At 37.8% G+C, this 27,988-nt stretch overlaps 1 protein-coding gene across 1 annotated transcript; it reads right to left on the bottom strand.

The window, feature by feature from the left end:
- Positions 1 to 6: 6 nt before the first annotated feature.
- LOC119796570 (bestrophin-3-like) lies at positions 7 to 18,531 on the bottom strand. The gene is made up of 13 exons (XM_038305179.1): positions 18,132 to 18,531; positions 16,272 to 16,366; positions 13,979 to 14,066; positions 11,651 to 11,796; positions 11,303 to 11,457; positions 10,304 to 10,381; positions 10,016 to 10,168; positions 6,439 to 6,519; positions 3,735 to 3,886; positions 3,454 to 3,544; positions 2,161 to 2,279; positions 1,752 to 2,012; positions 7 to 764 (listed from the first exon to the last, which is right to left on the bottom strand). Exons 1-13 carry the CDS (start codon positions 18,281 to 18,283, stop codon positions 377 to 379), a joined length of 1,959 nt encoding a protein of 652 aa, XP_038161107.1. The 5' UTR covers positions 18,284 to 18,531; the 3' UTR covers positions 7 to 376.
- Positions 18,532 to 27,988: the final 9,457 nt, after the last annotated feature.

Below are 27,988 nucleotides of genomic sequence, written 5' to 3'. Positions count from 1 at the left end.
CACAGATTTAGCTTCTGCCACTTCTTCTAATTTTATTTAGAATTATTAAAACCTGTTAACCAAGCATGTTGTTTCCTTTTTATTACATTTCTTTTTTCACCTTCTGCCTTTTTTCTATTCTTTTATCAAACCTTAGTGCAGCTTCAACATGAACCATAGAGATCCTATCATGAGGAGTTATAAGAGATTCATTTGGTCTGAACGCACCAGGTCCTCCTTTGAACCCAAAGTCCTGACTTTTAAATATGTGTCGAGAGGCTGGCAGACCCACAATTTAAACCAGAACATGTTAAAGATCCATCCCCCTTACTCTGAAGAAAACAACAGCTCCCATCGGGTCTAGCTGTTGCCAGTTTATCTGGTCATTAACCACCTCTCATTTCTTCTCCAAACTTTCTGGCTGAGAGTTTGTATCATTGATTTTCTGGTTCTGGTCCGTTTCTTCCATCTCCTTGTCTTCACCCCCTGCCATTCCCTGAAACTCAGTGTCGTAATCCGGCTCTGGCAGCTGAAGCGTGTTGATGGTTGGACTGGGTGATCTTCGGCAATGATGGCGACCCAGGCCTCTCTTCCGGCGTCCCAGTCCCTTTGGACTCGGTAGGCTACGGACTGACGCCTTTGAAGTCTGCCTGGAGAACTGCAGTGAGAACTGACGTCCCCTCGGCCTGATTGGGGGGCGACTCTTGGCGTTGACGGTCGTCCAGCGGAACTCCCTGGGTCCCAGTTGAGTTGGAGAACAGCATATGGAGCCGGTTCTAGAGAAACTAGAATTGGAGCAACCAAATACACAAGATTAACTGTTACTTTATGTCTGGACTTTGGCTAGACCACTTGAAAAGCACAAGTTCTTTGTGTTCATAGTCACTAAGATGACAACTTGCTGGTGTTGTGAGGTCGGGTGTTGCTCCTTTGCCACTGCTGATACCAGAGAACTCCTTCATGTTCTTTGGGTCAGCAGAGGAGACCAAGGTTTACCCAGTTACTCCATCCTAAGGTTTTGCTGTATAAGGCAGCAACTTTAAACATTTAGCGGCTTAATCCAACAATTGCATGTATGGAAGTGAAACAGTCTCATTGAAATCTGCCTTTTTTGTACACAGAATTTTAAACGCTGTATTTTTTTTACACATTGAATTCCTTAAATTTAATTTTCATCTGGTGAAAATTCAGCTGCAAAAAAATTTGCCTGCAAAAAATGTTGCTCCAAAAAATTTAGGTGCAAAAACCTTGACCTTCTGGTGAACTCAAGGCAAAGCAATCTACACTGGATGCAGTCAAGCAGCTAGCCAATGAAATTAGCTAATTTTTTTGTAGCTGTATTTTTTGCAGGCAACATTTTTTACAGCTGAATTTTTTTGCAGCTGAATATTTTGTTGCTGAATTTTTTTCAGGCAAATTTTTTGAAGCTGAACTTTTTGCAGGCAAATTTTTTTATCAGTTATGAATTCAGTGTAAGTAATTCAAAGTGTAAAAAAATCAGTGTTTAAAATACGATGTTAAAAAAATTAAGTGTTTGAAATTCGGTTTACAAAAAAAGGCAGATTCCAAATGAGACTATTTTTCTTCCATATGCATGCAGTTATTCTCTAAGGCTTACTGTAAAAAGCTGCTTGAGATGTTTAGCAATTCTGTTAAAGCTATGAGGCTTTCTTTGTTCAGGGCACAACCAAAAAATTATTGCAAAAATGAATTGATACAATTAATGAATGTTTTAAGAAAACAATTGCTGAAACAATAAAACATTTGATCACCTTGTTGTTTCCATGCTTGGTGGCTCTTCAGTGGGGGAGTGATCCAAACCATTTTGATGTTTCCCAAATGAATCCCCGTTGTGAGCGGCGTTAGAGAACAATGGTGGGCTGACAACCAGTCGAGGAAAAACAACAGAGGACGAACTCTCAGGCGATGGGGGATTGCTGTTGACCTCCCTTAAGGTGGACAGGGTATCCAGAGACGACGGAGGAACAGCTGAGGAGGAGGGAGGCGCCATGTCCGCTGAACCTGGATTAGACCTGATAGAATGCAACCCAAATGCGTTATAGTTATAAAAACATTTGGACGTCTCTCTGTAAATCTGCTTTATTCTGCCTTGAAGAAGCACAGACATTAAGCAACCTCCAGCAGAGCATCGCTGTTCATGGGACTCTAATGCACCAATACCTGAAGTTCACGAAGAAGCTGCTGGTTCCATCGCTGCTGTGCCGTTTGAAGACGGGTCGAGGATGTCTGAGATCAGGAGGTTCCTGAACACTAAGGAGGCGTCGGACCCGACCCAGAACCTAGTAGAGATGGACCGCTTTAGACATGAGCTCTTCAATAGGAAATTTTTCTCATGAGAAATAATATATCTGCCGAAATCCTTTGGAAGGAGAAGTTTTCTTCATTTCCTATTTTTTTTTAGCTCTGAGGTCTTAATTTATCCTCACTTATTATTGCTTGGTTTTGTTACTTTATTTTCTTGCATCAATGAAAATTATATTAAACCTCAGTCTGTCCAAATATGTTAAACACACATAGAAAGGTGTTATATGGTTAGGGCCCTCTCACACCAGCGTATGCCTGACGTCCCAGAATCTCCTAAAACACCGGCATATGCAGAATTTTCTATGTATTTTTTCTATAATGAGTCCATAGCGTACTTTCAACAACATCCTAACTTTTGCATAATGCACAGCAATGTAATGCCCATGAAATGTCACAAGCCAGTGTCCTGAGGGGGGCAGCATTGCGCTGGGAGACGCCCTGCCTGCATGAAAAGTTCTATTAACCTAGCCTCTGTTTACTGCCCACCAAAAAAAAATAATAAATAAATTGAAAAAAGACAAAGAAAGAAATATTTGAAGTTGCAGCAGATTCTGTGTCATGTCTAAGGATCCATCACACTCACCTTCTCACGCACCCTATGATGTGGATGAAGGCTGGAGGAGAACTGAGTTTCCTCCTGTGAACCTCCTTTATACCAAAATGCTGCAAATACGCCATTATACAGTAGCTGTAAGTTAGAAACACGTTCAGCTGTCATCTGGAACATGTCAGATACGTTGATATGTGTTGGAGATAAGTTCTTGATAAGTTACGCATAAGTTATGCACAAGTTACTCATAGGTTTTGGATAAGCTAGACGACATGACCTATGACAACATATTTCACCAATGAGATAACTTACCTATGCCAGCGTATGCACGTGTATGAGCATACGCTGGCATACATTAGGAAACTTTCAGCATGCTCAAAATTTCTCTACATATGTCGACGTGTGCCAGTGTACTTCAGCTTGCTCATAACTTTTACAAAACGTACCCATCCAACCTATGCCAGCGTTTTACCAGATTTTTGGTTCGTCAGGCATACTCTGGGCTTTAGATTGTTTGATGATTCACTGAGCTGAACTAACCTCACATTGGGGACAAATTATAAGTATTAAACTTTATTTAAACAGATGGAAAACTTTACCGACTCTTGTCGCCGAGTCAAAAAGGGCTCCTGTTGCTGCGACTGACAGTCTGAAACCTCAAACTCATCGAGCTGCAGGATGTCAGACAATCTGCAGGAGTGATTCACATATAAATTGTTATTGTCCTAATAAGGATAAACATGAACTAATAAAGCATGCATCCTCTAGAGGATTATGGGTGTTGTACATCTGTGACAAACTACGCTCTGCATTAGTAACACGCACAGGCCGGTAATCTGGGCTGAACATGTAAAAATCATGATTAAATGGTTTATTTGACCCCATGTCGGTGGTGGAACCGAGGAAAGAGGGGATGCAGTAATCTGCAGCGGCCAGGGTGTACGGCGGCCGAGCATCGCTGTCGTTCCAATACACGTCTTTGGTCATCTGAGGAAGGTTCATGTGCATCTCGTCCACTGCCAGCAGGGACACCTGAAGAAACAGGTGAGCAAACAATGAGTTTTTAAGAATAGTTTTTTATGGCAGCGAAACAGTGAAAGTGGCTTTTTTCACAAATTTATAGAAATTATATTTTATTAGTCCAGATGATTTGGTACAAGCATATAATTTCTAAAACATGGTCTAGTTTCTGAATGTCTCCATAGAAAAGACAGTTTTTAAGTTAAACCGATCCTAAAAATGTCCCTTTATTTTAAAGAGAATCCAGAAAAAAAGTCTTTCAATTGCTCTGTTTTGATAACCTGATTTTTATTATTATTAACTAGTTTTTATTCCGTTTACAATTACATTAAAAAGCTGTTTTTTTTTAATAAAATTGATTGGTCTATAGCATATGTTTTTAAACTTTAGACTGGCCTCTAGGTGATTCAATGTAACATAGAAAAATAACTCCTTCTCCATCCATCCATATTTTTTCCAAGTCAAGCCCCAGATCATTTAATATTTATTAACAATGATGATTTTTTTTCACAATTTTCATATTTTAGCATTTTATTCACCATCCAAAAACCCCTTATGCAGGGGCGGTCTGGCCATCAGAGGAAGATTTCCCGCTGGCCTGCCTGGCTGCTTGCCTGTTTGTGGCTTGGCCTGCTTACATCGGGCTACCATAGATGGCTCTGTTAGGGTCAAACTTACGAGGGGCGTTCAATAAGTTATGCCCCTGACCCACATCCAGATGTTTGATCGAGCTGAAATTTTGCACGTGACGTTATTTAAATCTCTAAAGATTAAGTAGCAAATTACGGCTCTAAACTATTTGTGGTTTCTGACTTCCAGGTGTTTGAACTGAGTAAAGTCTTAAATGGAACCTGTTGAGTGTCGAGCAGGGATCCGGTTTTTCTATTGGAAAGGATTCACACCACGGTAGACTGAAATTAAATTAACTTATAGTGACAATGCCCGTTATATGACCTTGCAAAATGTTTTACAAGGTTATATTATTGGACATTATCACCATAACTTACTTTCATTTGATCAAAAGTCTCCTATTTTGTGCGTCCTTTCAAATGCAAAAACTCAGACTTGACTTAGTTTTAACACCAGTAAATCAGAAACCACAAATAGTTCAGAGCTGTAATTTGCTATTTAATCTATAGAGATTTAAAATACTTCACATGCAAAATTTCAGCTTGATCAAACATCTGGAAGTGGGCCAGGGTCATAACTTATTGAACGCCCCTCGTATGCATCTATGGTAGTCAATGCCATAGGTGCATTTTTCCTCAAATCCCTCCCTTGCTAAAGCTACAGTAGTAGCCATTGATCAAATGTTATATTAATCTCAATAGGAACAATAAAACTAGACGTTTAACTGCTAAGAAAAATAATAGAAAAACATTAAAGCCTGTTAAATTTAAGTATGACCAACAGCTTTTTTTCCTTGTGTTCATATATTTACATTCAATCTATCTAATTCTGAGATTCTTTAGCTTTATCATTTTTAGGAAACCATCTTCTAAATCTAAATTTCAAACCCCTTTTATCTTAAATTGTAAATATGTTCACTTAGAAGTTTCAACACGAGGAACACTTGGAAACAGGAAGTACTTTTCTTTGACATTTTCAGCAGGAAGTGTCCTTATAATGTTGCAGCCACTGATCTCTATTTATTCAATGGAAAAAACTGATGTCACCTGCCGCCATCTTGGTACTCCCCATTCTCACTGAGTCGCCTGTAATGTAATGTAATCAATGTACCTTCATCAATGTAATCAATACATTTATTTTACATGCACATCATAAATTTAGGACTTTTGACCCATCATCCGATTGTGTGTGTATCTACGGTAATATTCTTAATATCTGACTAAAGTATTGTTATGCTCCATTAATACACTGATTTAGTTTTGATGGATTTAATAATATATGTTTTATAGACTTCATACTGAACATGCAATGTGAAGTGCCTCTTTTTTTTATTATAAATTACAGTAATCTACTAAAGCTATGAACAGCAGGTGTGTATCAAAGCAATGAATCTACCTTTATTTTGAAAGCCTGAAAATGAGAACATCATGGTTCATTGTTTACATTCAGACCGGTCTAATTAGGGAGTACCAATATGGCGGCTGCCGACTTCAAAGCAGCTTGTATTACCAACGGCCAATCAGCAACCAAGTGAATAAATAGAGATCAGTGGCTACAGCTAGCTTAGCAGGGAGAGCTTGTCGGAGGAAAGTTACGTTTAATTTGTAATAAAATGATCCAAAGTCCTTTGATGCTGCGTTAAAGATAGTGATGACACAAAGTCCCGTTAATCAAATTGATACAACTCGACATCATGCTCGATACTTTTCATACAGTTTGGAATGGCGCCATCTGCTGAATAGCTATGAGAACTGCAACGGACTGGGTATCCATTATTTCACGAATGAACTAATTTGTTCAGTAATAATGATAGTATAAATTAATAGAAGAAAGTCTGACCTGTGAAATTGCAATATGATAAACAGCCCTTCTATGTGACATTGTGGGCAGGATTTTTATTTAAATTCACCCACAGTTTGAATGTATTTGCTGACCTGAAGGTTCCTGTCAATGATCCAGTTAGCTTCAAAGTCATCGTCGTCTTCTCCAAATGGGTTAATCAGCTGCTCCGCTACCTGAGAAGATAAATGTTTCTCCTTACAATTCTAAATGTTACACAAAAAACTTTTTTTTGACAAACTGTGTGAGGAGTTTATGTAGATTAGCAGAGGCCAAAGAGGGCGTTGTTTTGACGACACAGAAGATCAAAAAACAGACCGCGGTTTTCACATATTTGTTCTACTAGTGTTAAATGTTACAGAAAGCAAGCATTTTAAAATGTTTATAAGGTGAAACCTGGTTAGTGGGTTTGTTTATCCTCTTCTAACCCTTTCTGTTTGTCCTTTTCTGACACCCTATCCCTCATGGGAGGCCAGAATGCCTCAGTCTGTTATTTATAAGGTTACATAGTTTGTTCTTAATATAAATCTTACCTCAGTGAGTCAAGTGTTAAACAGTTATCATAAAACGTGCAAAAATGTACACGGAATACATTTAATCGTAATGTATTTCATTTTTCACCAACTTGTGGACTTTCATTTTTTTTGATGGATTGTAGAAATAGTCAAAGTAAACTTCTCACCCTTCAGTGGAGCTTTGAAGGTCTCAAAGCAAAAGTAGGTGACCTCTTGTATAAATCCTTGTCACTGCAAGTTTTTCTTACATAGTTACAGTTATTTTGCTCTTTGAAGAAATAGTTGAATTATTTCTTGATTAGTGGTAAATTTAAAATTTAAATGTAGGGAAGACAGTGGATTTTAATCTGTTCTGAATTCAGCAGATACTTATTAAAAGTGTTGCCTATTAAAACTGTCCAATAATGAAAGGTTTATATCGGGGGAGTGGCGGCCTAGTGGTTAGGGCATAGAGCTTGGAATCCAGAGGTTCCGAGTTCAAGCCCAACTTCCACTTTGGCTCTCTGAGCAAAGACCCATAACCCCATAAAAGGTGGCTTTGACCAAAACCCCCACAAGTTAGAAATGAAGAAGCCTCTTGTATAAGAGGTGAAAGGTTTTCTAGAAAACTTCACGTCCAGTTAACGAGACTGAACTTTTTCAAGCTTGACCATGACCTGGATGACTGAGAATCTTCACAGACATTGGCTGATCGTTAATAGTCCAGGTTAATAAAAATCACTTTGAGCCACAAATGCTACGTGACAATTTGAGGAAAAGAGACGTATATCCATCCATTTTCTTACACGCTAATCCCTGCTGGTGCCTATCTCCAGCTGTCTGCGGGCGAGAGGCGGGACAGGTCGCCAGTCCATCACAGGGCAAAACAGAGACAAACAGGACAAACAACAGATGAAGCAGATTAACCTAATAGTCATGTTTTTGGACTGTGGGAGGAAGTCGGAATACCAGGAGAGAACCCACGCATGCTCAGGGAGAACATGCAAACTCCATGCAGAAACCTTCTTGCTGCAAGGCAGCAGTGTTACCCACTGCCCTATATCTAGTTTAGACAATGTGATTTAATTTTAAAAAGGCAGCAGTTTTTATAGCATATCTAGGTTTTAGAATAAAGAAAAGTACATCACTTTTGCCAAAAAAGGATGTACTCATCCTCTATTGTCAGCAATAATTGCGTAAAAATAATTGTCATAGTTTCTGACCTGATGACAACAAAAATAGGGAAAAAAAGAAATATTTGTGGGACTTTTTTTGTCTTTCTGTTGTGAAAATGTAAGATATTTATTCCATAGAATGAATTCTAAATTCAGTATTTGTTATGGTATCAATAATAAAAACAATAAAGTAGTTGTTAAGCCAGTTGTAGCTGTGAAGCTGCAGGTCGTAGATCCCTGGATTAATCATGGCTCTCATGTTGCTCTCCTGATTGGTCAGTCGCTGCCTTGTGATGGCTCTTTCCCTGAAGTTTAACAAACTTAGGAAGGATGTTGGAAAAAAACCAAGAACTAGACTAAACCTGAAGAGTTAGAGAAGACTGAGAATAAGTTGTATTCAGATTAGGGCCGAAACAATTTATCGGAGTAAACAATTATCGAAATAATCATCAACCATCCATGTTCACAAGTCATTTTTCGCAAGTCCAAGTCAAGTCTCAAGTCGATTTGCGTGCTTGCTTGTTTCTCCTTGTGTTTTCATCTCCTTCACTGAGACGGTATAGCTTAAAGGTCACTATTATATCTATGGAATGATCATTATCTTGAACTGGTCAGTGATGTCAGTGCTACATGACTGTTTGACAGCCCCTGTGTCGTTTTTTTAATTTTTTTTTACCTCTGCTGTGTGCGGGTAAGGCGAGCGGCGATCAGTCAAGTTAGTAAAACAAAAAAACACTTAAAAAAATATATATTGTTCACAAGTCGGAAATTGCAAGTCTAATTCAAGTCTGAAGTCATTAAATATGCGACTTAAGTGCGACACGAGTACGAGTCACAAACTCGAGTCCCCACCTCTGTCATCAACTAATTTGGTAATCAATTATTGCTAACTCGAGATTAGAGACTGTAAAACATTGCTTTTGCTGACAGAGCGAACCACCTTGAGCAGCAATTATACCAAAATTGCAAAAATAATATGTTAAAATTTTGAATTTATGATAAAAAAAAACATTTTTCAGCTGTCAATATGCTCTCTCCACAACTCCTCAAGGTGAAAATATTTAGATTCACCTTGTTTCATTTCATAAAAAATCTTCTCTAAGGAACCTTTGGCTATCCGATTAATTATCAAAAAAATTATCTACAGATTAACTGATTTGCAAAATAATAATAAAAAACATGATTTTATGTCTTTAATAATACCTACAAATCACCAATCTAAATCCTTTGCATTATACAAACTACAGAATAATCTTTGTTGTAAATCTAGAGCAAATATTTAATTGACATCGAAAATGTGCAAAGAATTAAATAAATGATTCAGCTTTAAACTTTGCTGCACTGTTTGATGCTGATGAAGATTATTTGTCATCCAGGTCAGAGTCATTCCGTAAAAGTTTAAAAAACAATCCTCTGGACGTGGTTTCCAAGATTTGAAGATGTTTCGCCACCTCTCCAGGAAGCTTTCTCAATTCAAATGTCTGGATTCGCAGTGTGTTTGAGTCTTTATATAGACAAGGCCTTGTATCGCTTGGAAACATGCAAATGGTAACAGATGAGTGGGTCGTTTGGTTCCATGGTTAGCCTGTAATATCTGAAGCCTGTCTATGATTCCGATGGTCGGTCATAAAAGGGGGGGATTGTCTCCTGTAATACCTGAAACCTGTCTATGATCGTTAAGGGTCGGTCGCTAAGGAGGTATTGTTCAGCCGGTGAACCAGTGGATTGTTTTTTAAACTTTTACGGAATGCACTGTTTGATGCATATCCACATGTTTTTTTTATTATCTTTAGACATTTGCATATATTTCCTCAGCAAAACCACTTACTATAATTTTCCAGCATAATGCTTACATCGTTTCACATTTTATTTCTGTTTTCTGTATTGTATTTTTAAACTTCAGTAAAATTCAGATTCAGTGAAATATTAAAGCTGCTATTGTGTGAGAATCCATGAAAGATATTAAAGCATTTAGGCAGACCTCTGGAAGACACTCATCTGACCTTAAGCCAGCCGCAGTAAAAGAAAAACTGCAGCAGGGTGAAGACGGGGACGTAAAGGTCGAGGTCATGGCCGGTGTGACCCTGGGCGGGGTCGAGAAACTGACGACCGATCAGACAAGCGAAGAAGAAGGTGTAGACAGCAAGAGTGACGACCTGAAGACAGAGATACAGATTTCACCAGCAGCTCATCCCACCCAGAGCTCTGATTTCATTACACTGATTATCCCTGATGTGATTACATGAGCTGCATCCGTTTGTTTTGGTTTTTTCCAGATCTGCAGAACTGACCTGCGTATAAACCAACGGGACGCCGACCCAGTCGTAGCCGAAAAGAGTCGCACACCACGTCCTGAAGAGATTCATCTCCTGAGCACAGAGAGGAAACAGCTGTTTGTCACAGACATCAGATTTCTGTAAGCCGATACAGTAAATGGAAAAACGCCGTCATCCTTCCCTCTGGGACCAAACTCAGTGTCATGTTATACCCACATTTCTGCTTCTATGGTCACTAAGAGGACTATAAGTGGCTTCCCATTGCAACAGAACCTTTTATTTCTACTGTGAGGTTTCTGAATTTCCTTTTATTTTCAATAGAAAAGTGTTGAATCTTTAGCTGTGATATTAGATTAAAAAAAATCCAAGTAAATAGTTTAAATTCAAGTCTGAATTTAAGAAGTAGAAATTGTCTTTACCTCTAATTCTTTTGTTTGCATCTATTTTTTTTTTTTGTGCAAGCTGTACTTTATAAATACGTTTATATCCAAGATACAATGAGAAGAAATATTTTCATGCAGCAATGGTTTATTTCTCTACATGTGTTTTATATGTTAGCATAATTTTCTTGGGTAGCTTGTATTTGCAGACCGTTTGCTCTTAGTTGCACTATTGTCTGTGATTGCAGCATTTCTCTTTTGCAGCTTTTTTTTTGTCATTGTCGCATTTTTGTGGCTTTTTGATTTAAAGTCTAATTTCATGTGTTTGCAGACCATTTGCTCATCTTCGCCTACATAATTCATGAATCCAAAGACATAACATTACAGTAGAATAATGTTAAATCTATTTAGTATTATGTTATATTATGTTAAATAATAGGTTATTGTTTGATCTATTTTTATTAATAATATTTGCAATGTTAGTCTCTTTTTAATCTTGACAACATTCAATGATGAATTATTTAGATATGATCAAGGCTATAAATCAGTCAGAACTGTTCTTGTTATTGAGAATGAAGCATCTCTTGCCATACATCTATTTTCTTTTCTCATCTCTGATTATTTGGTTTCTCACATTCAGAATATTCTGCAGGACGATGTTGTCTTGGATGCGTCCCTCTTGCCGGGCTTTAGACGCCAGGTTGGAGAACCAGACGACAGGTATCCAGTACTTGAGATGAGGAGAGCGTACGTTCTCAAACAACTTCCTCTCCTCGGGAGTCATGAAACCTACAGGTGGAAGGTAGGACTAATCAATCCCTGTCTGGAGCTCACAGTCCTGCTCTAATTGGTCATTAAAGAGCCAATTCTAAAATGCCTCATCTGAGATAGACAGAACCCAGACCTGTCATTCACCATTTTTCCCTTTGACGTTTTGTGCCCAAACCTACTAAACTCCATGATGCATTAGTAACCCTCTCACCCGCCTCAACCACGTGATCAATGGTGGGGAACCTCTTGCAGACGGCGGTGCTGACGGAGCGCAGGATAAGCAGCGATGTCAGGTTGACATAACGTACCAACGTCCGTCGCAGAAGGCGTCCGTATTCATCTTTACCCTGAACACAGCTGGAGGAAGCAGAGAAAGCAAGCAGTTTAAGTATCACATTAACAATAAAGCTGCCATTTTTTCATTGCTTGAAACTGAGCAGGTATCCTGCACATTTTTATGTGATCTAATTTGGCATTTTGGCTACTTTAAGATCAGGATATAATATAAAATTCTTTGGAACATGTTTCTATGTTACATAAAACATTGAATCTGAAATGTAAACCAAGAAGTCCCAGAAGATGCTGGTCCTCTGGCCAACTTGGTTATCTTTAAGAAGAAGGCTACCTGTTGGCTGCGAATCAACTAAACCACTGTTACACCTCTGAGCCTCAAAATGGTTTCAGCCAGAAAGCAGAGCTGACAAGTAATTATTTTTATTCTTTTTTCGGGTTTTACGGCACTAGCGGCTTTTTGGACAGTAGGCTGACATGAAAGGGGGGGGACCATGGTCGGATTCGAACCCGGGTCTTCCGCTTTGCGGACTAAAGGGCTGGTTATTCTCCCGCAGCAGTGTGTCACAGTGAGCTTGTTGCAGATATTTTTAATTTATGCCCAATATTGAGGTAGGGTCTGCGCTATGTTATTTCACGCCACAACGCAGAGGGACAAACATGAACTAGCTGTGGGTCTAAATAAGTCCGAGGCGGTGAGGAAGTGGGGGCAAGTTTGTGCGACAACAGAGGGACATGAGGGCAAAAAAGAGCGAGGATCTAGGTGGAAAACAAACCAGCGTTAATGCCTCCGTACATGGGTGGTGTGGTAAACACTGCGTCACATAAGCACACCGCTAACATGTAGGTTTGATGTGAAAAGGAGGGCTCTGTTTAGCCACACCTGTCCCTCCCTTTTTAACGATGCCAGTTTTTACATGAGAAAATGTCATCAAAGGAAACAGCCTTAGAGTCAAATTACTTTAAAAAAAACTTTTGAAAAGGAGACCAAGGTAAAAACCTTGATGCACAATGAAAAGGAGAATGTATATCTGTTAAGATTCCAGTTTGTGTGGGTTGTTTTTTTGTGTTTTCCTCTCTCCACCACCAGGTGGTGCCCTGTCCTCGTTGGGCCTCCCTGCACACCTGAGGCTCGTTGGGTCATTACCAGAGGAGTACTTGAGCAGTGGGCTGTCACCACCTCGACGCCAGAGTGTATTGGGAAGACTTCCTGTGTTACTGGATAAGCCTGGACCTTCTACCCCTGGAAGGATTTACTCAGGCTCACTGGGCAAGGGGAAATCCTCCTCATGATCCGTTCAAGTCCACTCCTGGAAAACCAAGTGACAGTCCGCTCCTTTACTCCTCTGGGTCCAACGTATGTCTGCCTGTCCGCTCTCCAATGAGTTCCCTCTTCTCTGGATTAAACCCCCACAAACTGGATCCAAGGATAAACCAAGAGCCCCCCAAAAAGTTTACTGTTCTGGTTCACCAGTCCGCTGAGTTCAAGCATTGATTCCCCACAGAGTTTCAATCTTCATCAGTGTTTGCTAACCTACAATAAACCTGTTAAACTTTTATCCTTGGTCTCTGAGTGGTTCTCTGCATGTTGGTCAGATCTTTAAATCCCACTATGACAATATCTTTGGAACTGGAGTCTAAATCTCAGTGTTTGGTTAGTCTTTCTAACTGAATATGCAGCAATTACGGAGTGTTTTTGTGAGTCCGAGCCTCTGGGATGTTAATATGCAACGGACACACAGATTAATGATGCTGGTCAAATTGGGAAAACAAGCTGAAAAAGAGCCTGTTTTCCCATGAGTAAATAGTTACAAAAAACAAAAGTTACATAAATGTACTCAATGGATAAAGCTCTCATTAAAAAACCCAAAACATATGGAGGTGATGACATATGCATGTGTTTCAAACAGTACATGTCACGAAATTATGTATTTTGGTTAAACTCCATTAGACACGCTAAGCTAATACTGTATGTCATGCAAAGGGTTGTGGGCGACCATAAAGTTCCTAGGGGCATCAGGACGTCCCTATGCTAACTGTATTGGTGCTAGGAAGCATCCTGCTTCCTGATCCTAGCTCCTTCCTAACGGCAAGAACTATTCGGATAGCGCCTATCATGATGACCGCGGACGCATTTCTGTTAGCTTTAGTGTCCTTATCGATTTCAGGTACGATTTCAAGGACGATACATTGTTATTGTTATTCATGTTTTGGCCTGCAGAGGGCAGAGCAGTGAGTTTGTTCTTACCTTGAGATGAGGAACATGAGTCTGTCTGTCCAGGGTAGGTTACTGAACTGATTCCACCAGCGATTCACCACCAATGTTACATAAAAACCTAAAAAAGTCCAGAAATCATTTAGATTCTTCATCCTGCTTGAAAAGTAGAAAGTATTATCTTTTTTATTAGCAAATATACTTATTTTCATTAGAAGAACCTCCTAAATAAAAGTGATTTTTTTTGTTTTTAGCATCTGTTATTTCCACAGCATCAGTGAGAATGAGTTTGAATCAGCCCCACAAACACACATCCTTCTTTTAGCTGTCTGTTTTTTTAATGATCCGGTTCCATTAGCACTCTGCTAATGAGGCAACCATCAGGCTGCCCGCTCCGATCTGCTACCTCCTCACTTACAAAACATCCTGATTAGAGATTTTGGCCACTCTGGGTCGAGGCAGCACATTATTGACGCATGCTTTCAGAACCAGACATTTCAGAGAAATCTAGACTTTAATATCTACCTCCTACCTTACTGCCATTCTTTTTCTGTGTTTCTTGATTGATCTCAACGGTTTTCTGAGCAAAAATGATTTCTAATCATATTGACATGAGGTGATTCACTCCAGATGTTGGTAACATCCCCATGTAATTTGCTCATATATGCACTGTATGACCGAGTATTAGGGCTTGAGATTTTTGTCATTTTTTTTTTATTTTGAGAATAAATTTGTAAAATTACGAGAATAATGTCGTAACATTACGAGAATAAAGTTGTAAAATTATGAGAATAAAGTCATCATACGTCAACCCGTTTCAGAAAGAAAGCTTTCTGCTCCTACCAGTATATGACAGCTGACCAGCTCCACCAATCAGCAACCTGAGTCCACTTTGACAAACTTCCCAATGTGATACTGGTGCTAAAAGATTTCCTTATTTGTCAAACCAGAGCCAAAGTAGAACTTTACATAATGCTCGAAATTCCTCATTTTAGTGAAGAAAGTGCTTCTTGTAAGAGTTGTCATAAAATACAACTTGTTTCTCATAACTTTAGGACTTTAATTTCTGGACTTTAATATTATGACTTTATTCTTGCAATTTTTTTCACTATTCTCGTTGTGAGTTTTTTCTCGTAATTTTTCAACTTTATTCTCGTAATTTTACGACTTTATTCTCGTAATGTTGCGACTTTGTTCTTGTAACTTCATGACTTTATTCTCGTAATTTTTCATGACTATTTTCGTTGTGACTTTTTCTCATAATTTTACGACATTTAATTCTTGTAATATTACGACTTTATTATTATAATGTTACAGCTTTATTTTTGTAATGTTATGACTATTCTCGTAGCAAATTTTTTCTCGTAATGTTATGACTCTCTGTTGAGTGACACAGGTAATAATAATTACACATGAAAGAAGAGTGATTTAAGAAAAACTAAACAATGAAAAGCTGAGATTATAGATCCAGTCTGAGAATATCAAGAAATGCTGCCCCCTGTTGTTGGAAGTTAATATCAAAGGTTTACCTGGTAAAATTGTTTATTATTACCACTGTGTTACATAGGAAATATCTCTTAAAACTAAGGAATACTCCAGACCTTCACAGCTTTATTCATGGAAAATATAAAGTTACTTTATCAAAACAGCCATCGTCAAGAGCTCTTTTCACTTTTTTTTTTAAATAAGGGGGCCAAGAGGAAATGTCCACTAGGATCTAGATTTTAAAGGTAAATTTTTTTTGTTTTTTGTTTTTTTATGAAGGAAATAAGCTATGCTATAGAGTCTCGTGTAGCTGTCGCTACATAAGACTCCGCTGCTGAAGGAAACGCATTCAAATCTGCAGGGCCACAATAGACAAAAAGGGTAAAGTGCCAACAGTAAGGATAAAAATTAAGATCCGATAGCTTAGAAGAAATCCACAGAAACTTTACGGTTTGAGGACAACATTTTAATTTTAAAAGGGCTCTTAAAAACACTGATAGTAGAGATATCAGACATAACAGAAGTCCAGTTAATTTAGCTTTTATTTGAATCAAATCTTGTAATGGAAATCCCTTTATTTTCCCACAATAGGGAAATTCACTCTCTGCTTTTAACCCATCCCCTTGGGGAGCAGTGGGCTGTTATTGTGCGGCGCCAGGTGAGCAGTGTAAGGGTCTTGCACAGAGCGCCAGAGTACAGGCTGTGGGGATCGAACCGGGTACTTGCAACCTTCTCAGAGCACAAGTGAACTGCTCTAACCACTAGTTCAACACCCGACAAGTATTAACCGAATATTAACCAGAACTTTATAAGTGAAATGTAATAAGGAAAAGAGGCGTACCCAGGACGAAGGTGACGGGGATCTGCTCAGCATATCTGTCGCAGTAAATGGAAAGTTTCTCAAATAATCTTTTCTGTTGATCTGAGAGGACCAGCCTGGGGGGCAGAGAAGAAACCGTCAGTAACAGCTGAAAATTAGCATGAACCGAGAAAAAAGGAGAAGCTTTTGCTGAAAGATGTTTAACGTCTTCACTTTTCATTTAGTGCACAGGTGTCAAACCGGTTCCAGAAAGGGCCGTGTGGCTGAAGGTCTTCTTTCCAACCAAGCAATAGCACACCAGACTCCATTCATCTCATCAAGTGAGTCCAATCTGAACATGATTACTTGATAAGATGACTGGAGTCTGGTGTGCTATTGCTTGGTTGGAAAGAAGACCTGCAGCCACACGGCCCTTTCTGGAACCGGTTTGACAACCCTGATTTAGTGGACGATAAGTCTTTGTATTTTGAACAAATTTAACAATCTTAATGATGTACTGATTAACTGTATTTTAGATGTTAAGAAGCATTTTTTAAAGTCCTTCTTACGGACTGTTTTAAGGATGCTAAATACTTGATGGAAACGCTACTTTAGCTTGTGTTTTTTTATTGTTTTTTTAGGTGTGGTGTAATTTAAAGGTGGCAGCTGATGAACTGATCAATGATATATACATTCAGTAAGACATTAGTGTTGCGCCGATGCCATTTTTTGGCCCTGACTACGTTACCTGTCAGGGCTGTATTTGCCAATATCGATACCATCTGTTTGACATTGATGTTTTTGTATATATGAAGAACTGCATACTACTTGGATGTAAAACAATTGCCATCATGGCTTTGTCAAGCTGCTGCCTACCTTTGTGAAGCAGGACAAATACTAATACAAAGTGAATCCAGTAGAACTTTTTATTGCCTACCTGGAATGGGTGACAATAGATGAATAAACTTTTGGCTCTCAAAATGGTATCGGTGCCCTATTTGTTGGTACTCGCTGATACCGATAACTCCATTTTAGTGCTGGATCGGGACACTGTCCGATACTGTATCGGTATCGGTGCAACAATACAAGACATGTTTTTTAGTTTTGGCAAATAGAGAAAGAAACAACGTTTAAATATAAATGAAACTAAAACCTACAAACTCCAGGACTGATATGACTTTAAGATTATTGTTTGCTTTCCTTTTATTTATTAAATAATGACAATCCACAATTTGATACTAAAACATAGGAACATGTACTTTTTTTCTAAAACATATTGTTAGGTGGAATGAAATGGATACGAATAAAGATCTGAAAAGTGTGGCAATCATCTCAGGAGAGCTAAAGAGTGAAGTGAAATAAAGGACAAGATCCTGAACAGCAATGATGGAGACATAACACACAAGACGTCCATTTGGAAACTTTTTTTTCCTACTTTCTCATAAATTTGCAAACATGAACTTTTATCGTGGATATTAGTTCTGCATGGAATCAAAAGTGATATTTTTCATATTTTCACCAAATATTTTGACACAGAATGGGCGGAGCTTATACAATAGTTCAGCTCTCCCCTAGGGGGCGATCTATATATGTCATAAGTTCACTTTCCTTCAAAATTTAGATTTTCTACTATACTTCCTTACATTTCATTTGCAGAGAAATGTTCTAAATATTTTTCCATAAACACGTAAACATCTGAACCTCAAAGTAAAACTAGAAGAGACTTTAGACCCCGAGTAATGCTCTCTAAACTGACCAAGCATCATGAATCTTATTTAAACAAGGATACAGCAACACAGCAAACACACACCATGTTATTTTTATGCCTTTATGACTGTTTATCCATTACAATAATTTCTGTCTCAAGTTGTTTTAGTTTTAAATGGGATTTGAGTGTGTGACCTGTATACGAGGCTGAGGATGGTGTAGAGCAGAGCAAACAGGATGAACTCCCGGTACAGCAGCTTGTAGATGCTTCCCTTCCAGCGCAGCAGCAGTCGATGGAAACTCAGGAAGGTGGCATTGGCTACTTTACTGGAATAAGTGACAGTCATCCTGAGACAGAAACCTGAATCCACAGGATTTCAATGCTCCAAATAGTTTCTCATGACTCTTGTGGATTTAACACTGTTTTAAAGAAATAAATCCAAATAACTGCTTTTATCTGCAGAACATCTCCAGTCTCTTCTTGAAAATGTTTTTCCATCCGTGTGCTTCTTTTCAGATTTGTCTTTTTTATTTATTTTTTTTGCTCCACCCCCATCCACCTCTCTCTCTCCACTTTATCTGCATCATGGAGCTGTCTAGTTGCCCAGTAATGCAAGGCAGCACACATGCGCTGTGGATTTTATTGATGAGCTGCTGAGCTAAATGTGGTCTTGTTTTCAGTGGTGTGTGTTGGCATAGACAGCTGTGGAGGTAAATGTGTAAAAACAGAAACAGGGCCACTGGCAGAAGGATTCTGTGGCAGAAATTACATGAAACCAGTTGGTGTGAAGCATTTGGCTTTATTCAGGTTGCTAAAGAAAATAAACCTCTAACAATTATTCAAACACATCCACTGAAGATTTTTTTTTTTATGTTAAAGAAGAGTATTTATCAGATTTGTCACTTTTTTCTGATTGGCATTTAGCAACATCTAGTGGTTGTTTGAGGAACAGCAGCTTTGGTGAAAGTCTTGTCTAATGACTTAAACATCAAAAAGGCAAAATAAAGCGTCTATAACAGTATACAGAATATTTGGACTGACTTTTCACCAATGGTCACTCCTCTGTTTAAGTTTAATGAAGGTAAATAAAACAAACCCACATAGCAGAATAGATGTGAAAGTTGCATAAACCAAATGACGCAGTAGAGTAAAGGCTTCACAGATCATGTTACCAGAGGGAGCAGAAAGGAAAAAAAAACACTCTTCTTCTGGAAATGGAAATTAGTTTGATTCCAAGGATGATTAAAGCAACTGAACTAAGAAGAATAAAAAGCTTCAGAATATAGTATCCTACTTTAAATGTTATTTTAAGCCTTTAATTTTCGACTTAAATACAATTAAAAACCTAAAATTCAGCTTCACAGAGATGTTGAATATTGCATCAAACCAATACTGCAATAAGATGTTTTTAAACTGTTAGGCATCTAAAAGGTATGTTTACTGCCATATAATTGGGCTCCCTTTGGAGTATTAGAGTCAGGCTTGAGATTTTTAAAATATTTCATTTTGAGAATCAAGTCGTAACATTACGAGAATGTTGTTACTTTTTTCTTGTAATTTATGACTATTCCCATTACAACTATTTTTTCGTTATGTTGCGTCTTTATCCTCATAATTTTACGACTTTATTCTCGTGATGTTACGACTTTATTATCGTAATGTTATGACATTATTCTTGTAATTTTATGACTTTATTATTAAGATGTTGCGACTTAATTTTCGTAATTTTACAACTTATTCTTGTAATGTTACGACTTTATTGCCATAATCTTATGACTTTATCCCCGTAATTTATGACTATTCTCATTGCGACTTTATTCTCGTGATGTTGCGTCTTTATTCAAATAATTTTACAACTTTATTCTTGTGATGTTGCGACTTAAATCTCGTGATTTGACGACTTTAGTCGTCAAATCACGTCGTAAACCTTTACAGTAATAAAGGTTACAACTTTATTACTGTAATGTTATGACTTTATTTACGTTATTTGTGACTATTCTCATTGCAACCACCTGCCACCTCCCATCCTCTTCTACAGAAGCACCATAGAGAGCGTTCTGACCAGCTGTCTCACTGTGGGATGTGGAGGCTGCAGCGCCTCAGACTGGAAGAAGGTGAGGAGAGTGGTAAATGGGTTTGGCTGTAATTTAAGGACAGATTCTGATATATCTGCAGTGTGGGGACTATAAATCTGATAGGATTTAAATTTTTTAATAGCTATTTTATAGAATTTGCTTAACTAAGTATTTTTGGTTGTTGAATATAAGAGATTTTGCAGATATATTTTTTCATACATACATTGTTTAGATTTACTTATATCTTTCTACCCCTTTTATAGAATTAGAAAATCTCTTTATTGCCCCACAATGGGCAACTTCTGGTGTTTACAGCAGCAAAAAGCTTATAGAAAAAATGGTCACACACACACGTGGACCTTAGAAAAGTGTACAAAAAAAATAACGTAATAGTGAAGAGTAAAACAAAACAAAAAAAACATAAAATACTATACTGTAAATAAAACTGAAAAATGTATAAGAATAACATAATAGTGAAGAGTTAAAATATAAACAATAAAATACTGTACTGTAAAGTGTTTTAACAATATAAAACTGCACCTGGAGAACAAAATAAACAATATACAGCTATGGACATACAGTAATGGATAATTCAAAATAGCAGCAACATCAGAGATGTGCAAAATGACAGCAGCAGGTTATTTAACTTGATTAGATTTTTTCATGCTCCTGGTGAGCATGAAAAAATAAAATCACCTGTATTCCACATGAGGGAAGTCTTTGATCACTTTACAATAATAAAAAAAAAGATTTGAAAAATTTTAAAAGAAGCAGTTTTGAAAAGCTTGGTATTCATTCTTTTCCTGCTTTGTGAGTCAATTATCACGGTTGCTTGGCAACGTAGCGTAAGGCAGTGAAAGCCGTGGAAGGCTGGACCTGTTTAAATTCACAGCAAAAACTCTTCCGGTCTCCTTATTTTCACAGACTTCGTAGACCGCGTCGTTTGAATTTTAACGCAGCACACTCCTGGTTAAACCCCCAAATTCTTGAATGGATTTTGATTGATAATCCTCTCAAAGCTGCTCCCTGCTGCCAGAGCACCTGCTCCTATCACACTTTTTCCTTCCACTTAACTTTCTACCAATAGACTATACAAGCTTCCACTACTGTCTAAGCCATGATCTTTGAACTTAGAATAATCAGAGACTTACAAATACTTACTGTGTGTGTAAAATTAGTATGCACGTGCAAGAACAAATAAATAGAACAGTCTGCAAGAATTTTTTAGATTTTTTTCCCCCCTAATAGTCACACTTGAAAGTGTCATCAGAGTTTGTTAGGAAATAATTAGTTTTAGTAAAGAAATTAAACATAAAAAAAACTAAACCAACCTAAAAAAAAAAACTTTCTGACAACATGAAGTAAGGAAAACATTCTACAAGGGCCAAATATATTTATTCTCACCTGTTGATCTTTTTAACTTTAATTGGCATAAAGTAACAGAGCACTATGAACTAATTAGTGGAGTTGTTTAAAAGGATAAAGAGGATAGGAGGAGAAAAATAAGAGTTTATGTAACTTGTAGAAATTTGTAGTTGATTAAATTAAGCAGCATTTTTTTAGGAGACCACACGCATATGTCCAAATGAAACAGTTTACAAAGAATATATTAGAAAGTTTAATCAGTGGCTGAAATAAGAAGGCTATTTTCTTATATTTAGTAACTGTGCTTTTATAATAAATAAAATATTTTTACACATTTTTTAAGTTTACGTTTTGATTAGAAAGATTAAGAGTGAGACATCTTACTTTTCCCTATCTTTACTCGAGCCGCTCCAGGAAATGACGTAGAGTGACGCATCTTGAAGTCTTGTCTTAGCACTGCTCTACGGTCAGTTTGAGTCACTTCCTGAAGGCTGCTTTAACGCTAAATCTTCCCTTCCAGCTGATCTCAGGTCTGCTAGCCGCTCCGCCCCATCAGGTCCCTGGATCCCGCGGTAAAATCAAGCATTGATGAAACGCTAAAAGCAGCTGCGGAAGCGCCAATAACAGGTAGGAAACCTAAACGTGTTTAAATAAAAAAAAAAAAATAAAGTCATTTTTCACCAAATAACTAGTTATTATTCAGTTTTTCCAGCCCGCCGCTATGTAGTTCCGTTAAACGCACCGTTAGGACGCCATATTTGTTTTAAACTCGACGCTTCGCATCATTTTAAGAAGCAGAGATTATATTCTGGTTTGATTCGCGGACTACCGAGAATACAGTCATGGCTGGTTATGGTGTTTAAAATAAGGACTAAATAGGATTCATGCAACGAATTTTTCTAGCTTTAAGGTTCTTTTAAACTTGTTGTTAAAAATGCAAACGAATTTGGCGTAAGCGTAAGCCTAATAAATTGATACTAAAACATTTTAATATTTTCAGGCCCCTGAAAATAAATCTGTCATGAAGTTACTCGTTATTTCCTGAAGATGGCTATAATTTAAACCACAGTTATGCTAACGGTATAATTAACGATGAGCAGAATTTAGTCGAAAATCCAATTCAGCGGATATTTAAGGTAGCTATTCTAATGTAAAGGTAACCTGTCCTCAGATTTGCCTGCATGTGAACAAACAGGGTGGTGTTGTTCTAAAAACTTCATAAAAAATGATAAAACCTGTAAAAAGGGGAAAGTTTAAGGTAAAAGGGTAAAAGTTTCAGGTAATTGCTCTTCTGGTTTGGTTTTTATAAAAAAAATCCTGGAATTTGTTGGTTTTTCTGCAGCTGCTGTTTCCATCGATGGCCAGCAGATGGCAGCATTTAGACACTAGTTCACAAACACACACCCCTTTTTCCTGTTGGGATTAAACTGTTTAATATGTAAATGAGCAGTTTAGTTTTAATCACATCCCCATCTGTCATTAATATAAATGAAATCTACACCTTAGATATTTGGATTTTTTATTTATTTATTTTTTTAATAAAAAAACAGGTTTAAACTCAATTGTAATATAAGGACGGATTCTAATATATCTGCTGTGTGGGGACTATAAATGTGGTAGGATTTTTATTTTTTAATTGCTATTTTTGCAAAATTTGCTTAACAAAGTATTTTTTGTTGTTGTAATATAACATTTTGCATATATATATTTTTATAAATGCATTGTTTACACTTGTGTCTTTCTAACCCTATAAAACAGAATAGAAAATCCCTTTATTGTCCCACAATAGGGAAATTCTGGCGTTACAGCAGCAAAAAGATTATAGAAAAAATGGTCGCATACACGTGGATCTGCAATCAGCAGTGCAATGATTGGCTGGCAGGGCTGATTACACTTGATCCTTTCTGATCGTCAACCAGTTTCACAAAAAGAAATTAAATAAACTGGTATGCAGTTTATATACAGTAAGGGTGTTTATGATTTAATCTTTGTTCTAACTGTAAAATAAATGACTGAAATAGCTTTGATTAAAAAAACATTTAAAAACAGACATTGTGTCAAATAACAATAAATATCAATGTTTGTTTTATCTCCACTGATAAGAAGTTTACACTGTTCCTTCCTTGTCTCTGTGTCAATTTGGCCCCTAGGCTATTTTTTTATTGCCTAAATAAAGAATTCTCTATGGTTACGTATAAATATGTGAAAAATGTATATTTTCATCATGAAATGTGTTATTAGTTACTATATATTTGGAGAAATCATGATACTTGCAAATAGACAACAGATGATTTGACAGCTTATTTGTTCAGTGCAGCAGATTATAAAGAGATGATGATGATGATGAGGAGTCCTTTCTAATGATCAATATTAGTCAGAGGATAAACAGACGTTTCCTAGCTGCACCTGGACTCTAATATTAGTTGTTTTCTGGGACACTTTGTTGATTTGTTTCATTTTTTAAGATCCCAGCAACTCTGTTTATCTGATTTCATCTTCCTTGTTAAAGAGACAATAAATTTAGGACTGAAACTATTAAATGAATCCTGATTAATCAATTAGTGAAACAATCATCAAAGAATTTAGTAATCGATTAATCTTTAACTGGAGTATAGAGACTAAAACCTGCCTTTAGCTGACAGAACGACCCACGTAAAGCAGTAATAATGAAAAAATTGCATTTAACATAAAAGGGTGGAGTTTTATTTTCACCCGGTTTAATTCTGTAAAATTATCCTTTGAGGAATCTTTTATGTGATTATTAATCTGAAAAATAATCTACAGATTTCGATAGTCGCAGCCCTGCATTAATTATTTAATCACGATGCTAAATATGTTAAACGATGGAATGATTGAGTTGATCAGGTTTTAAGCTGCATTCAAAGCTCTGCTGTCGTCTCTCTTCTGCTCGCGCTCAGTGAGGCCATGCCGTCCAACGTGGAGATCAAAGCCAGAGTCAGCGACCCAGTGGAGTTTGCTAAGAGGGCAGCCCAGCTCAGCCAATCAGAGGGCACGATAATCAGTCAGCACGACACGTTCTTCAACTGCAGCCAAGGACGGCTGAAGCTGCGGGACTTCATGGTACGAACAGAACCTCTGTGACCCAGAAAGAACCGGCTCTAGTGGAGCTTTAAAGACACCCAGGTTCTGAAGTTTTACTTCAATTAGACTTCACAGGTTCCCCCTTTTCATGTTGGACTGGTTGGTTACTGGGAGCTTTTTTCCCACCAGTTAAGACTCTAGACCTGTTTTAGGTGGTTCCTGGTTTTTTGTTTTTCGTTGGTTTGGTTTCAGCTTCTGTTCATGTTTTTAGATGTGATTTATGTAAACATTCTTTCTCATTCACTTTATTACCTTTTTTTTATATATTTATGTGTAAAATACCAAATATGATGCATTTTTTGTTTAGTTTTTCGCACTTTAATTTGGTTTTTCAGCTGGTTTAGTTTTGCTCCACCAGTCTGACCATCCCACTACAGGTTTCCTTTTAAAAGACCAGATAGTTGAACATTTATTTTGTAATTTTCCAACTCTATCCCCGCTAATCTCTGTGAGGCTTATAAATAGAATAAAAGCCAGGGGGTCGATAATTAAACCAAAGATCCAAAGAAAGAAAAAACACTCAGTTTTTGTTTGTTTCAGAACGGATCGGGTCAGCTGATCTTCTACGAGCGTCCAGACACTGACGGCCCCAAACTGTCTCGCTACTCCATCAGTCCAACCAGCGACCCTCCCAGCCTGAAGGTGAGGAAGCTCCGCCTGCTTCAGAATAAGATGAAGGCGATGATGATGGTAACGATGGTGTGTGCGTGTGCAGACCGTGCTTTCAGATGCTCTAGGGGTCAAAGGTGAGGTACAGAAAGAGCGGCGGCTGTTCCTGATTGGTCAGACAAGAGTCCACCTGGACGCAGTGGAAGGACTGGGACACTTCATGGAGCTGGAGGTCAGCGCACACTCACAGCCTGTTATCTAAAGCCCTGATGACCGTTACCGATCGTCTGTCATAAAACATTAAAACACGCAAATAACCAGGGAGTGGGTCACGGAGCGTGACCGAACCCCCGCGGTCACTCAGTTAAACAACAGAACCCTTTAGTTCCAGTAAGAAAAGCATTTTGTCATCAAAGCCCTACCATGCTAACGTTAGCCGTAGCATTGAGAGGAGATGCTGAGCTCCGCTTCCTTCTCAGCACGCCGTCAGCTTTCAGAGCTCCGACTAACAGGTGCGGCTCAGACAGGCGTGCAGATCGGGCTGAACCCAGCGGATGTTAACCTGCTGACGGAGGAATCTGTTTGTGTTTGATCAGGTGGTGATGCGGCCGGAGCAGAGCGTCGATGAAGGACAGCAGGTAAACCTTCATGCAGGGTCCTGAGTTTAGAAAAAACAGGACATGCAGACATGTGGCTCTTTTTTCTCATTTTAATGCAGTTAAAACATTTTATTTTTACTCCTTTAAGTAGTTCCATGTTTTGAATCAGAAGAAAATGTCATTTTAGTTCCAGTTTCAGGAGAGATAAACATCCTTTGCATTTACATTTATTTTGGACCTAATAAAAATCAAACTAATTTCCGTTCTTCATTAAACCTGAGCCTGATAATATTTGTGTTTTTCACATTAAATTTATTTCTCACAAAATTCACACCAGATATTGTTGACAGCTGAAGTCAAATAAAGACGCATAGAACAGAATAAGAGAAATGACTGAGGGAGCAATGAGTGGATGAAGAAAAAGGCTCAGACAGAGAATCAGGGTCAAGAGGAAAGGAAAATAATCATTAACAGATTATTTTAATGTAAAACACTTGAAAGATAAACCCTGTTTGATTGTAGAAAACATTTTTTCTGACTCTTAAGTCAGAAATTTACTGTAGATAAACTCTCTTAAATTTATTAGAAAGAAAACTGGGAATTTGCTGAGATTTTAAATCCGATAAACTGACATAAATCTGCAGGAAGTCGTCTAGGATTCAAACTTTACATTTAGGAGATGCAGCTCTACATATTTCCCAAAGTCTATGTGGCATAAATGGAAGCTTTTTACAGACTTTGCCATGAAAGCTGACTGAGCAGAGGTGAATGGTACCTGGAGGTTTTTCTCTAGTAGAAGATGAGATGGTTGAATCTTCAGTCTGTCTCAGATCCTCCCTCAGGCGTCGCAGCAGCAAAGCAGCTTCTGGAAGACGCTGTTCTCATTCAGCAAAACGTCCCGGATGTAAGCTAAATATCCAGAGCCGCATCTCGGAAATGTATTAAATCTTATAGGACTTCTGGAATTTTCTGAAGGGAATTTCAAATTTAAAATCCCAGAAAGCTTCTCATTTTTTTGTATCGATGACGATAATTTTTTTTCTAGAAGATTGGATTATTAAAAATTTGAAAAATGTTTCCTTTAACCAAATCCCTGTTTAGTTTTCATTAGAAAACTTCCAACATGTTCTCTTGAAAATATGTGTTTCTTGGTTTTTCTGTCATCTGATGTTAGTTAAAACCTGAAGCCAGTCAGTGTTTATAAATCAGTCGTGTTTCATATCAGCTGCTTTAGCATCAACCGCCCGACAGATGATTTCTCCTTATCAGGATATTTGAATCTAAAGATTGTGAACTTTGTTTTAGTTTCTCTGTTAGAAACATCATATGTTGTTATTGTGGGTCGATGTCTGGCTCCTGGTTTCTCTCTTTCAAAAATAAACGGCTGAATCGGCTTGTTTTCCTCTTCTTCTTTAATCCCGCCTCTGCTTCCTGTCCCTCAGGTGGCCGAGGACCTGATGGAGCAGCTGAGGGTCTCAGAGGAGGATCTGGTGACTGGAGCTTACATGGACCTAATACTGAAGGGACACAATGAGGCCTGAGGCATTACAGTTACTTTGTAATCAGATTACAGTGACCACAGCAGATAAGCGTTTCTAGGAAATGTTAGTTTTCTGTTTTTGGGATGTAGATACTTAGAGCTGCTTTCTGTTTCTGCTGCATTCCTCAAAGGTTTTCCTTTCTGCTCTCATTAAAATAATAACCTGAAATTTAAGCCATCATGTTGTAGAATAGATCCAGCTTCACATTTATTCCATTCCTCCTGCATAAAAATCAGAGATTAGATCCTCTGAGATTATTGTTTTATACCAAAACATTATAACCGGGAAAGTTTAACTGGAACATAATGAATAAAGGAGATTTAATGTTTCAATGAGTGAAAGTCCTTTTTTTTTTTTTTAAAGGAATTAAAATGTTATCTGGATAAATATCCATATTTTAAAAGTTATTTGAAAGCAAAGAGGTGGAAGAAATCTGTAAATACTGTTCAGGTTTGGAGATTTCTTCAGATTGTTTGTTAATCCCAGAATCAATTGACTTGCTAAAAACAGGTGAAGTAGGGGGCGCTTTGATCCCACAGTGATGCTGGAAAACCTTTATTAAAAACAGAAATGCTGAACTTTGAAGCTTTTTAAAACTTTTAAAACTCATAGCTTTTTAAAGCTAAGACCATCGAACTTTTCTGATGTCAAAAAACGGATGTTATGTGACGATTTTCTCATCATGGAATATTTCTATGAATATTCTGGACTACTTTTAATCTGTGGACCGTTATGGACAAATGGAATTAAAAAAAAGATT

This window comes from Cyprinodon tularosa, unplaced genomic scaffold, assembly GCF_016077235.1.
Source record: "Cyprinodon tularosa strain WSP-4 unplaced genomic scaffold, ASM1607723v1 ctg552, whole genome shotgun sequence".
NCBI lineage: Eukaryota > Metazoa > Chordata > Actinopteri > Cyprinodontiformes > Cyprinodontidae > Cyprinodon > Cyprinodon tularosa.
This window is presented reverse-complemented; position numbering and strand designations above follow the sequence as displayed.